We start from the raw sequence: 13,171 nt of genomic DNA on the forward strand, positions 1-13,171 counted from the left end.
TGGCTCCTAATTAAGTAACATACCAATTAAAAAAAAAAAAAAAAAAAAATCTTACCACATCCTACAATGGCTTCTTCCCTCTATCTCTGGCATCTGTGTTTTAGCATTCCCATTTTATAAATGATTAGTAGATGTAGCTTTAAATTCCTTCCCAAATCTGAGCTTCTGTCTCCTTTCCCTCTTTTAAGAAGTTCCTTCAAGCTAACTACTTTGACCAAATATTTGTTCACATGCCTTATGATCTCTTAAACATTTTGGCGTGAAAGATAATGATTTAGCAATGACGTTTGGAAAATGTGATCACGTTATTGCTATCAACACACATTGTGGTAAACTTTTAGATTATGTTGGAGAAAATAACAACATATTTGGTATACTTTGCTGTGACTTTTTGGTTAGCATTACTGTGCAGACTTTAGAAATTGCAAATACACATACCTGTTATGTCACGTTTCAGAAAAGGAACAGGCATTATCTTCACATAACATATTTGAAGCTTAAAACAGAATGGGGAGCAGAAAATAAATTAAATTTGACAAATAAAATTCCTTAAGCCAGTGTGTGTTATCAGGCACTTTGAGCAACATGCACTATAATTTCTACTTTGCAGTGAATATGTAATTGCAATTTGAAATTGCATCGTAAAACCTCAGAAGAAATGAGATTACAGGTAATAATGGGGAACATGCACTGGTCTGATGAAATCAAATGTAGCAGCAACCTAATGTAATTTCTATATATGGATAAAAAAAAATCGTAACTGTTGTTTATGATTGTGGTACAAACTGGGAAATGTCATTGTAATGCTTGCCGGAAACTTACCTTGTTTTGGATGAAATATATTTTTTCTCAAGGTTATTATTTTAGTTAATATACTTTATGTTTTGTTATAGGTTTCCTATTTTGAAATCTATTTAGACAAAATCCGGGACTTGTTGGATGGTAAGAGATTTTTACCTTTGATGGTTTGATAAAAGAGAAAAAGAATAACCCAATTATATAGCATCTTATCACCTATCTGATTCACTCTTTATAGTGAGAGAGACCTATGTGAAGACTTAGGACTATTGAAAAGGCAAATTAGTCCGTTATTTTTGCATGTTTTGCCATCTTTCTAACAACATTAAGATAAATGAAGGAGAATAATATATGGTTGAGGAATGAATATTTCCTGGGTTAAGTGGAAAAACTCCTTGGATTACTTCAGAAATTGAATGGGGCTATTCAAAAGTGTAGGAAAAAATGGCAAACTCATATCAGTAATGGAATGAACGGTAAGCATCTAGAGAGACCTGGAATAATTCGAGAGTATTATCCAGTATTTATATATTTTTGGTCCATCCTGGTTAATGTTATTGGGCTTCTTGAAAGAATTCTAAGAGTGTAGAAAGGGAGCCTAGTGAACCTTGTAATAGTGAGTCTTTAGAAGGCATTAGACAATTGTGGCAAAAAACATGCTGGAAGAACACAGTGGGTCAAACAGCATCTGTGGAAGCAGAGGGTGATCGACGAGAATTGCCCTGTTCAATTCTCCATCAGTGTGTTCCTTGATCTATCTTCCAGCATCTACACTTGCTTGCCTCCCTTTTACAACTCCAAGGTAGTGCGCAACATGAGATTTGCCACACATGCTAAAATAGATGGCATGAAAGGAAATATAATCACAGGAATAAAGAAAGGCAGCAGAATGTATAGGTAGTGATTAGCCACAATAGTATGGTGCAGATTTTGGATATTTCATTATTGTACAACATGGCAAGGCTTTGAAAAAGATGAAGTTAAAAGTGAGTGGTCATTTTAATCTTGCTCATCTGATTATATCATTGTTTATTTAGCTTTCTCCTTGACCTATTTTGCACAAGCATTGTGCTTATAGTGTTCATTGTATGTATTGCCATTAATCGTTATTGTAATAATGTGGTGTACGCAATAACAATGCCGTGTACGCAATAACAATGCCATTATATGAGAAAAGTAAAATCTTTCTTATAAATTGCACATGTTCCAAACGATTCTTTATTTAACAAAAGAAGCAACAGAACATCAGACCAGAAAACATTAAATTTTGGAGTGATTACTTAGGCTGAAGATGAATTAAATAGATAAACAAAAGGAGAGATTATTTCCTCTAACATTAAATTATAAAACTAGCTAATTTGTTTCATTTTGTGTTACAGTTTCAAAAACAAACCTTTCAGTACATGAGGATAAAAACAGAGTACCTTTTGTTAAGGTAAGATATATCTCTAAATATTCTACAATCTTTCTTGTTCCAAGAAAACATATGATGGTGGTTTGGCTCAGTCTAGTGTGGTCATTAAGTCTCTATTCAAGTTATACTTGATCTGTGGTTACACTGATGGAATGGCAGCCATATTTAAATTTTGCTCAACGCATGATTAAAGCATTTTATATTATGTTGGCATACTGCAAATATTACTCTTGCATCAGATTTACATGTGTATGTTTGGAATTTGACTGTACATCATATGTCTTGATTTGAAAAAGAATCTTAGAGTGTTCCAACTCTCTTTGCGAGTAAATTAGTAGATGAAGATTGATCCAGAAATATGTGCTGGTCGAATTAACTCTAATGGCTCTAATATTTTGCATGCCTTGAGAAACCTGAAAGATCGAGGCAGATGTTGATTGAGCATATCTGTACTTTTCTGTTGTCTTACCTTATACTGACATCTGACCCTCTTCTATGATAGAATACCACCTGCCTTCCAGAGGTATTAGTATTGGTTATTATTTTGCTGTGGACCGCGATACAGTGAGAAACGTTTTTTGCCTGCTATCAATGCAAATTATACCATACACACTTCCATCAAGGTGGGGCAAGAGATAAAGATAAACCAAGTGCAAAATACTGTTACAACTACACAGAAAGTGCAGATTTTTTAAAGTGCAAGGACCTCAACAAGTAGATTGGGAGACCAGGAATTCATCCTTGGTATCCAAGAGTTTGATAAAAGCCAGGGAGAAACTGTTGAATCTGGTGGTATGTGCTTTTAAGGTTTTGTTTCTTCTTTCCTAATGGGAGAGTGGAGAAGAATGACTAGGGTGTGGGTGATCCTTGATAATGTTGGCTGCTTTCACTAGGCAGTGTGAAGTGTAGATGGAGTGGTTGCAGGTGGAGGTTAGTTAGTGTATGCATTGGGCTTCTCCCAATCCTTGAATTAGTATCATGGCACGTGTGTTAGTCATAATGTAATATGGAGTGGAGACGGGGGACACTGGGCTCAACTTGCCCACACCAATCAACATGCCCCATCCACAATAGTCCCACCTGCCTGCATTGGGCCAATAATCCTCTTAACGTATCCTAGCCATGTACCTGTCCAAATGTTTTTTAAACGTGATTGTAGCTGCCTCAACTACCTCCTCCGGCAGTTCATTTCATATATCTACCACCTTTTGTGTGTGTAAAAAAAAAAAGTTGCACCTCTGATTTCTAATAAATCTTTTCCCCCCTCAACTTAAACCTATGTCCTCTGGTTCTTGATTCCCCTACTCTGGGTAAATGACTCTGCGCATTGACTCTATCTATTCATCTCATAATCTTATCCATCACTATAAAATCACCCCTCACCCTCCTGTGCTCCAAGGAATAAAGTCCTTGCCTGCTCAACCATGAATCTTCTTTGCACCCATTTCAGCTTAACAGCTTGTCCGTGTATGAAAGGCAAATTGCCTCAAATTTAGTTTGTTTTAGCCCACTAAAGAAAGCAATCTTCTTGAACTTAAGACTGCAGCACATCATATTATACTGCAGTCATTTTTTTAAATGATCACGAGCAGACACAATGCACTCTTAATTGATGAAGTAAAGGTGTCGGGTGTTAAGGGAAAAAGGCAGGAGAATGGGGTCAAAAGGGAAAGCTAGATCAGCCATGATACAATGGTGGAGTAGACTTGATGGGCCAAATGGCCTAACACTGCTCCTATTACTTATGATGGGATGAAATTGTTGAAACTTTTTCTGTTTCCACATGACATTGTGTTTCTAGTCCCACTCTCCTGCAGTCTATTAAATAATCTGAATCCCAAAAGTGATATTGCACCAATTTCTGGGGGAGAGCCATTGAAGAATATCTTTCTCCATTTATAATTTGATGTAAAATCATGGAATATTCTATTCAATACAAAAGCAAAAATAGAAGTTGCTGATAATGCAAGGCCTTGAAATGAAAATTGAAAGAGCAAAATACAGAGAGTACAGAGGAGATTTGCTAGAATGTTGCCTGGGTTTCAGCAACTAAGTTACAGAGAAAGGTTGAAGTTAGGTCTTTATTCTTTGGAGCGCAGAAGGTTAAGGGGGTCTTTAAAATGATGAGAGGGATAGACAGAGTTGACGTGGATAAGCTTTTTCCATTGAGAGTAGGGAAGATTCAAACAAGAGGATATGATTTGAGAATTAAGGGACAGAAGTTTAGGGGTAACATGAGGGGGAACTTCTTTACTCAGAGTGGTAGCTGTGTGGAATGAGCTTCCAGTGGAAGTGGTGGAGGCAGGTTCGATTTTATCATTTAAAAATAAATTGGATAGGTATATGGACGGAAAAGGAATGGAGGCTTATGGTCTGTGTGCAGGTAGATGGGACTAGGGGAGAATAAGTGTTCGGCACGGACTAGAAGGGCCGAGATTGCCTGTTTCCGTGCTGTAATTGTTATATGGTTATATGGTTAAAATTGAATATGCTCATAGATTTTTATAAACACTAACATTGAATGGGTTATGTATCCAGTGTGCTCATGCAGACTAGATAAGTAGTTGTAGATTTTAAGAGAGGAGAGGATTTCCAGTGATAGTGCCTATTGTAGTTGTGGTAAAAATTACTTTGGGATTACTGGTGCTATGTCATTATCTACTATTATTCAGTTGCCGAGGCTAGGCTGCATTTAAACCGTCTCTTAAGGACTCAAATTCAAACTGTTATAAGCATAGCCTGAGGTTAACTTGCTTTAGTTATTGCTTCAGTGCTTCGTTCGTGGTAATGAAAACAAATCAATACAAGGGCGTTTGTAAGATATTACGGACTGGGATTACACTGATCATATAAAACCAAGCCGTCTGTGTGCATTAACTCAGCGGTGTGCTGCTGCTTGGATCTAGCCAAACCAATCCCATAGACCTAGAATGTGTACATCTTTACATGATGGATCCTTCATGTGAGCAAACTGCCAAACCGAGCATGAAACTCAGAGGGACAAAACAAAGAGATCAATGTACAGTACCTGTGCTGGTTCTTTAAACGAGCTACTAAGTTATTCACAGTTCCCTGCCCTTACTCCAAGGCAACGACAAATTCCACTTTTGATGTCTTTAATTCCTTTTTGTGAAGGACGAGTAAATCTGTTTTTTTCCACCTTTTGGCCATTGTGTTGCAGAACATGGAAACATATTAGATAAAATAAGTTATCCTCTTTTTCTTCATCAATATGTGGCTTGCTCAGTGGCCCAGTGAACTGAAGAGCCAAGAGTTTGCAGATGCTGGAATCTTGAGCAAACGCAAACTGCAGGGAACAGGGTGGATCAGGCAGTGAATATGATGGTAAATGGACAGATGATGTTTCAAGTCAAAACGTTGTCCTTCCTCAGATGCTGCCTGTCCCACTGAGCTCCTTCAGCATTTTGTATTTTGCTCAGTAAACTGACCCGGCTTGGAAGAATTTACAAGAATGATTCCAGGAATGAGTAGGTTAACATATGATGAACGTTTGTCGGCATTGGGCCTGTACTCGCTGGCGTTTAGAAGAATGAAACGCACAGAATAGTGAAAGACATGGAAAGAGTGGATGTGGAAAGGATGTTTCCACCGGTGGGAGAGTTTAGGACTAGCGGTCATAGCCTTAGAATTAAAGGACATTCTTTTAGGAAGGAGATTAGGAGAAATTTACTTTGTCAGAGGGTGGTGAATCTGTGGATTTCTTTGTCACAGAAGGCTGTAGAGGCCAAGTCAGGCTAAGGCTGAGATACAGATTCTTGATTAGTACAGGTGTCAGAGGTTATGGGGAGAAGACAGGAGAATGGCATTAGGAGGGAGAGATAGATCAGTTATGAAGAAGTAGACTTGATGGGCCGAATGGCCTAATTCTACTCCTTTCACTTTGACCTTATGAAATTAGTTAAGTGGCAGTAAATACTCAAGTCAGAAACACATGACTCGTGGAAGGAGTCTCTTTGGATCTTGGTCCATGTCACAGTAGTTATAAATTTTCGAGTTGTAGGAAGCATAGGGTAGAGTTGCTGCCTTACAGCGCCAGAGACCCGGGTTCAATCCTGACTACGGGTGCTGTCTGTTTGGAGTTTGTACGTTCTTCCCGTGATTGTGTAGGTTTTCTCCGGGAGCTCTGGTTTTGTCTCGCATTCCAAAGACAGGTCGGTAGGTTAATTGGCCTCTGGAAACATTGTAAATTGTCCCTAGTGCATATGATAGTGCTTGTATATGGGGATCGCTGATCGGCGTGGACTCATTGGGCCAAAAGGCCTGTTTCCATGCTGTATCTTTAAAGTCAAAAATAGAATTCCATATTTCGAATGTTGTCAGTGATGCAAAGAGAAGTGGCTCTTGAAGTGGTTTGGGGAGCAGCAAAAAATTACAAATAAATAATAGATTAAATAGGCAAAACTCTGACAAGTGGATTTCCAAATAGATCGTCCATTTTGAACATTTAGGAGGTTTTAAATGTGAAAAGGCCAGAAGAAGTAGGAATTGAAAGAGACCACAGCAACCATGAATGTGAATCATTACAGGCCATGGATACTTTGGAAAATGATTTAAAAATCGTTGATAGAAATTATAAGAAATTATTTTATTCAACATGTTTCCATGATCTGAAACGCACTGCCCAAAAGGGTGGCAAGAGTATATTTACCAGTACTTGAAAAAAAGGAATGAAAGATATCAAAAGGGGAATTTTACAAGAGCTTGGGAATAGCGAAGTAGGGACAGGCAGCACAAAATAGACTCTTTGGTTCCCCCGAGTTCAGTTTAGTTTATTGTCACGTGTATCGAGGTCCAGTAAAAAGCTTTTTGTTGCATGCTAACCATCACAGTCATTTCCACAAATCTAACAGTAATCCCATTTTATTCTGCAATACTAGAGATGTTCCTCTGCGGCTTTATAGAAACATAGAAACATAGAAAATGTGAGGTTATCCATTTTGTTGGCAAAAACGGGAAAGCAGACTATTATCTAAATGGTGGCCGATTGGGAAAGGGGGAGATGCAGCGAGACCTGGGTGTCATGGTACACCAGTCATTGAAGGTAGGCATGCAGGTGCAGCAGGCAGTGAAGAAACTGAATGGTATGTTAGCTTTCATAGCAAAAGGATTTAAGTATAGGAGCAGGGAGGTTCTACTGCAGTTGTACAGGGTCTTGGTGACACCACACCTGGAGTATTGCGTACAGTTTTGGTCTCCAAATCTGAGGAAGGACATTATTGCCATAGAGGGAGTGCAGAGAAGGTTCACCAGACTGATTCCTGGGATGTCAGGACTGTCTTATGAAGAAAGACTGGATAGACTTGGTTTATACTCTCTAGAATTTAGGAGATTGAGAGGGGATCTTATAGAAACTTAAAAATTCTTAAGGGGTTGGACAGGCTAGATGCAGGAAGATTGCTCCCGATGTTGGGGAAGTCCAGTACAAGGGGTCACAGCTTAAGGATAAGGGGGAAATCCTTTAAAACCGAGATGAGAAGAACTTTTTTCACACAGAGAGTGGTGAATCTCTGGAACTCTCTGCCGCAGAGGGTAGTCGAGGCCAGTTCATTGGCTATATTTAAGAGGGAGTTAGATGTGACCCTTGTGGCTAAGGGGATCAGGGGGTATGGAGAGAAGGCAGGTACGGGATACTGAGTTGGATGATCAGCCATGATCATATTGAATGGCGGTGCAGGCTCGAAGGGCCGATTGGCCTACTCCTGCACCTAATTTCTATTTCTTTCTAAACTAGGTGCAGGAGTAGGCCATTCGGCCCTTCGAGCCTGCACCGCCATTCAATATGATCATGGCTGATCATCCAACTCAGTATCCTGTACCTGCCTTCTCTCCATACCCCCTCATCCTTTTAGCCACAAGCGCCACATCTAACTCCCTCTTAAATATAGCCAACGAACTGGCCTCAACTACCTTCTGTGGCAGAGAATTCCAGAGATTCACCACTGTGTGAAAAATGTGTTCCTCATCTCGGTCCTAAAAGATTTCCCCCTTATCCTTAAACTGTGACCCCTTGTTCTGGACTTCCCCAACATCGGGAACAATCTTCCTGCATCTAGTCTGTCCAACCCCTTAAGAATTTTGTAAGTTTCTATAAGATCCCCCCTCAATCTTCTAAATTCTAGCGAGTACAAACCGAGCCTATCCAGTCTTTCTTCATATGAAAATCCTAGCATCCCAGGAATCAGTCTGGTGAATCTTCTCTGTATGGCAAGAATGTCTTTCCTCAGATTAGGAGACCAAAACTCAATTCCCAATTCTTCCCAATTCCCTCCATTCACCCTGCAGATACTTCTTCCCGAAATAATGTCTGGTGATCTCCTGGCACATTTCCAACCATTGTTTCAATTACATTCTTGGCAAATAAATGGTGGACCCAGATGGTCAGAATGGAAACATTAGATGCAGAGGGATTTGTTGCCTTGGCTAAGGAGGCCACCATAGAGTCATAGAGTTTACAGTGTGGAAACAGGCCCTTCGGTCCAGTTTCTATAAGATCCCCCCTCAATCTTCTAAATTCTAGCGAGTACAAACCGAGTCTATCCAGTCTTTCTTCATATGAAAGTCCTGACATCCCAGGAATCAGTCTGGTGAACCTTCTCTGTACTCCCTCTATGGCAAGAATGTCTTTCCTCAGATTAGGAGACCAAAACTGTATGCAATACTCCAGGTGTGGTCTCACCAAGACCCTGTACAACTGCAGTAGAACCTCCCTGCTCTTATACTCAAATCCTTTTGCTATGAATGCTAACATACCATTCGCCTTCTTCACTGCCTGCTGCACCTGCATGCCTACTTTTAATGACTGGTGTACCATGACACCCAGGTCTCGTTACATCTCCCCCTTTCCTAATCGGCCACCATTCAGATAATAGTCTACTTTCCTGTTTTTGCCACCAAAGTGGATAACCTCACATTTATCCACATTATACTGCATCTGCCATGCATTTGCCCACTCACCCAGCCTATCCAAGTCACCTTGCAGCCTCCTAGCATCATCCTCACAGCTAACACTGCCCCCCAGCTTCGTGTCATCCGCAAACTTGGAGATGTTGCATTCAATTCCCTCATCCAGATCATTAATATATATTGTAAATAGCTGGGGTCCCAGCACTGAGCCTTGCGGTACCCCACTAGTCACTGCCTGCCATTGTGAAAAGGACCCGTTTACTCCTACTCTTTGCTTCTTGTCTGCCAGCCAGTTCTCTATCCACATCAATACTGAACCCCCAATACCGTGTGCTTTAAGTTTGTATACTAATCTCTTATGTGGGACCTTGTTGGAAGCTTTCTGAAAGTCCAGATATAACACATCCACTGGTTCTCCCTTATCCACTCTACTAGTTACATCCTCGAAAAATTCTATAAGATTCGTCAGACGTGATTTACCTTTCATAAATCCATGCTGACCTTGTCCAATGATTTCACCATTTTCCAAATGTGCTGCTATCCCATCTTTAATAACTGATTCTAGCAGTTTCCCCACTACTGACGTTAGACTAACTGGTCTTTAATTCTCTGTTTCCTCTCTCCCTCCCTTTTTAAAAAGTGTGGTTACATTAGCTACCCTCCAATCCTCAGGAACTACTCCAGAATCTAAAGAGTTTCGAAAAATTATCACTAATGCATCCACTATTTCTGGGGCTACTTCCTTAAGTACTCTGGGATGCAGCCTATCTGGCCCTGGGGATTTATCGGCCTTTAATCCATTCAATTTACCTAACATCACTTCCCGGCTAACCTGGATTTCACTCGGTTCCTCCATCTCATTTGCCCCCGGTCCCCTGCTATTTCCGGCAGATTATTTATGTCTTCCTTAGTGAAGACAGAACGAAAGTAGTTATTCAATTGGTCTGCCATGTCCTTGTTCCCCATGATCAATTCACCTGTTTCTGATTGTAAGGGACCTACATTTGTTTTATAAAGTTCAATCTACACCAGACCTTGAGTACTTTTGTGCCTCTCACTGAGGCAGGGCAGGATGGCCTTCGATGAAGACTACTGAAAATTAAATGGAATGGTACCTGGACACCCATGTTCAAACAAAGAGACAGTATGATTCCAGTTGCCCAAAGCTACGAAACCCACCTACATGCAAAGAACATAAACATAAAACATAAGCAGTACAGCACAGGAACAGGCCCTTCAGCCCACTATATCTGTGTTGAACATGATGTTAAATTGAACTAATCTCCCCTGCCTGCATGCGATCCACATCCATACATTCCCTGTATTAGGTTATGTAAAAGCCTCTTAAACACCACTATTGTAAATGCTTCCACCACCATCCCTGGCAGCATGTTCTCGACACCCATCATCTTTACTTTAGACTTTAGAGCACGGAAACAGGCCCAACGGCTTACCGAATCAGCGATCAACCCGGACACTAACATTATCATAAAGACTGCAGATGCTTTAACATAGAACAAAAATCTGGAGGAATGTAGTGGGTCCAGGCAACATCCAAGGAGTTAGCGGAATGGTCAACGTTTCGAGTCGAGATCACACCTCGGATATTTAGGAATTCATATCAGCATATTTTAAATAGTGCTCGCAAGTTACAGCTGCAGTGCAAAGTTTTATGTGTGTTTTATCAGGCAACTGAATCATCCTACCACAACTAGAGAGCAATCCTGAACTGCTATCTTGGTGACCCCCGGACTACCGATGATCGGACTTTACTGACTTTGCCTTGCACTAAACGTTATTCCCTTATCATATATCTATACACTGTAAACGACTCTATTGTAATCATGTATTGTCTTTCCACTGACTAGTTCGCACGCAACAAACACTTTTCACTGTACCTCGGTACACGTAACAATAAACTAAACTGAATCTGTAAAAGAAGTTGCCAAAAATGTCACGTTGCTGTGAACAATTATACCTTGTTAATCTGAGATAATGTCTATTCTGGAGACTCAAAATACTGCTCCAAAAATATTGACCATTCCCCTGCCTCCACAGATGCTGCCAGTTCCTCCTGCAGTTTGTTTTTTGCTGTCTGTTCAAGTTTTTTGCTGCTTGTTTTGCAACTCATTTCAAATTTTCTAATAACTTTTTTTGGTACATTTTTTTTACAAGGGCTGCACAGAGAGGTTTGTTTCTAGTCCTGAGGAGGTGATGGATGTTATTGATGAAGGAAAGGCGAACCGTCATGTTGCTGTTACCAGTAAGTATTTCTATAGGCTTTAGAGATACAGTGTGGAAACGGGCCCTTCAGCCGCTGAGTCCGTGCCAACCAGCTATCACGCTTGCACTATCCTACACACGAGGGACAATTTACAGAAAGTAATTGAACCTACAAACCTGTACATCTTTGGCTCACCCTGGCGTTATTCTATCTGGATGGAGTTTACCTCTCCAAGCAAGAGGCAGAATTTGCAGATAAAGAGAAAGAAGAGCCGGAATGCCTTCACAAGCTGTTCACGATGCAAAAAAAAGTAAACAGACTGAGTTTGTGTGTCACATTCTGTCTTGGCCTGAAGATGTAGAGATGAAATTGATGGGACATGTTTTGGATGTGGGAGTTGTTTGCACGGTTCAGGTAACACTGTGTATTGCAGGATGGCTGTGTAATGCGCCTGCTGCTTAGACCACTGACGGTGGAGATGCAGCCGTCTTGTTGTGGTACAATATCCAAAGAACAGTTCATTTCTACTTGACTTTCTTCTGTAGCCCATTGCTTCCAGTGATCTAGGTACTATGTCATGAGCACCCTGTGAAATCTCACGTGTCACAGGGAGAATGTACAAACTCCATACAGACAGCACCGTGGTCACGATCGAACCTGGGTCTCTATCATTTCAATGGCATTTTAGTTGGTTTGCAGAATTTCTAGTTGCCATTTTTAATTAACGCGTGTTTTTAAACTACCCTATTCATTGGAAATAGTTACTTTGGGATACACTGTAATGATTGATTTGCTTTAGCGAGAGTAAATTTCTCTTCTGAGGTTTGGAGGCCAGGTAATTCTGTGATGTTTTCATTTTTCCAGTTCTTTATCAAGTTATGTAACTAGATTCTAGGTTTCTTGAATTGCCTGTCTTAAATCTCCCTGAAAGTTTTATATTTCTCCAATATGGAAAAAAAAAAGCTTTGGCTTGTAAAAGATATAAATCAAGTCCTGGCTGGTGAAATGTTAAAGTGAGTACTTTCTTAAAAAGGACAGTTTGGGTAAGTGGTTGTTAATTTCCTCGTTGTAAATAATGAGCTATTCCCTGGAGAATAATTGACAACAATTTTTCTGGATAGTTTTTTATTTATGTGGCTTTGACTTTCAAATGGAAATGTAGAGGTTAGAAGGTTCCTTGACAGACCAATTCTTTGAGGTATAAGTTGAAAATCTAGAAACAAAGAACGGTAGATGCTGGTTAATACACAGATGGGCGCAAAGTGCTGGAGTAACTCAGCCGGTCAGGCAGCATCTCTGGAGAACATGGGTAGGTGACATTTCAGGCCGAGACCCCACAGGGTCGAAGACCTTCCCAGAGATGCTGCCTGACCTGCTGAGTTACTTAAGCACTCTGTGTCCTTTTATAAATTCCTTAGTCAGCAGAATTAGGCCATTTGGCCCATCAGGTCTGCTCCACCATTTAATCATGGCTAATTTATCTTTGTCTCTCAACCCCATTCTCCTACTTTCTCCCCATAAACCCCTGACATTCTTATGGGCCTGTCCCACTCAGGCGATTTTTCAGGCGACTGCCGGTGACTATGACACACACCACGATGAACAGGAAAGCCCCTGTCCCACTTAGGAAACCAAAACAGCAACCTCTGGTGAACTTGCCCACCACCCAAAAAAAAAAATCAAGGTCGAGGTACCTGCAACCTCCTACCACCTCCCACGCATATGTTGAAAACCTTCCTCGACTATGAAGAAAACCGGTTTCAGTTTGCGAGGGAGCTGTCATTGGATATCTGAAATATCATCTTCAGGGC

General features: G+C 40.5%; 1 protein-coding gene across 1 annotated transcript in view; it reads left to right on the top strand.

Moving 5' to 3' along the window:
- Window positions 1-13,171, top strand: part of LOC129699067 (kinesin heavy chain) — a 144,908-nt gene that overhangs the window by 75,949 nt on the left and 55,788 nt on the right. The window contains exons 5-7 of the mRNA XM_055638693.1: window positions 894-942; window positions 2,178-2,233; window positions 11,312-11,399. Coding sequence (XP_055494668.1) covers window positions 894-942; window positions 2,178-2,233; window positions 11,312-11,399 — 193 coding nt within the window. The remainder of the gene's footprint in view (window positions 1-893; window positions 943-2,177; window positions 2,234-11,311; window positions 11,400-13,171) is intronic.

Source organism: Leucoraja erinacea, chromosome 7 (genome assembly GCF_028641065.1).
Source record: "Leucoraja erinacea ecotype New England chromosome 7, Leri_hhj_1, whole genome shotgun sequence".
Lineage (NCBI taxonomy): Eukaryota > Metazoa > Chordata > Chondrichthyes > Rajiformes > Rajidae > Leucoraja > Leucoraja erinaceus.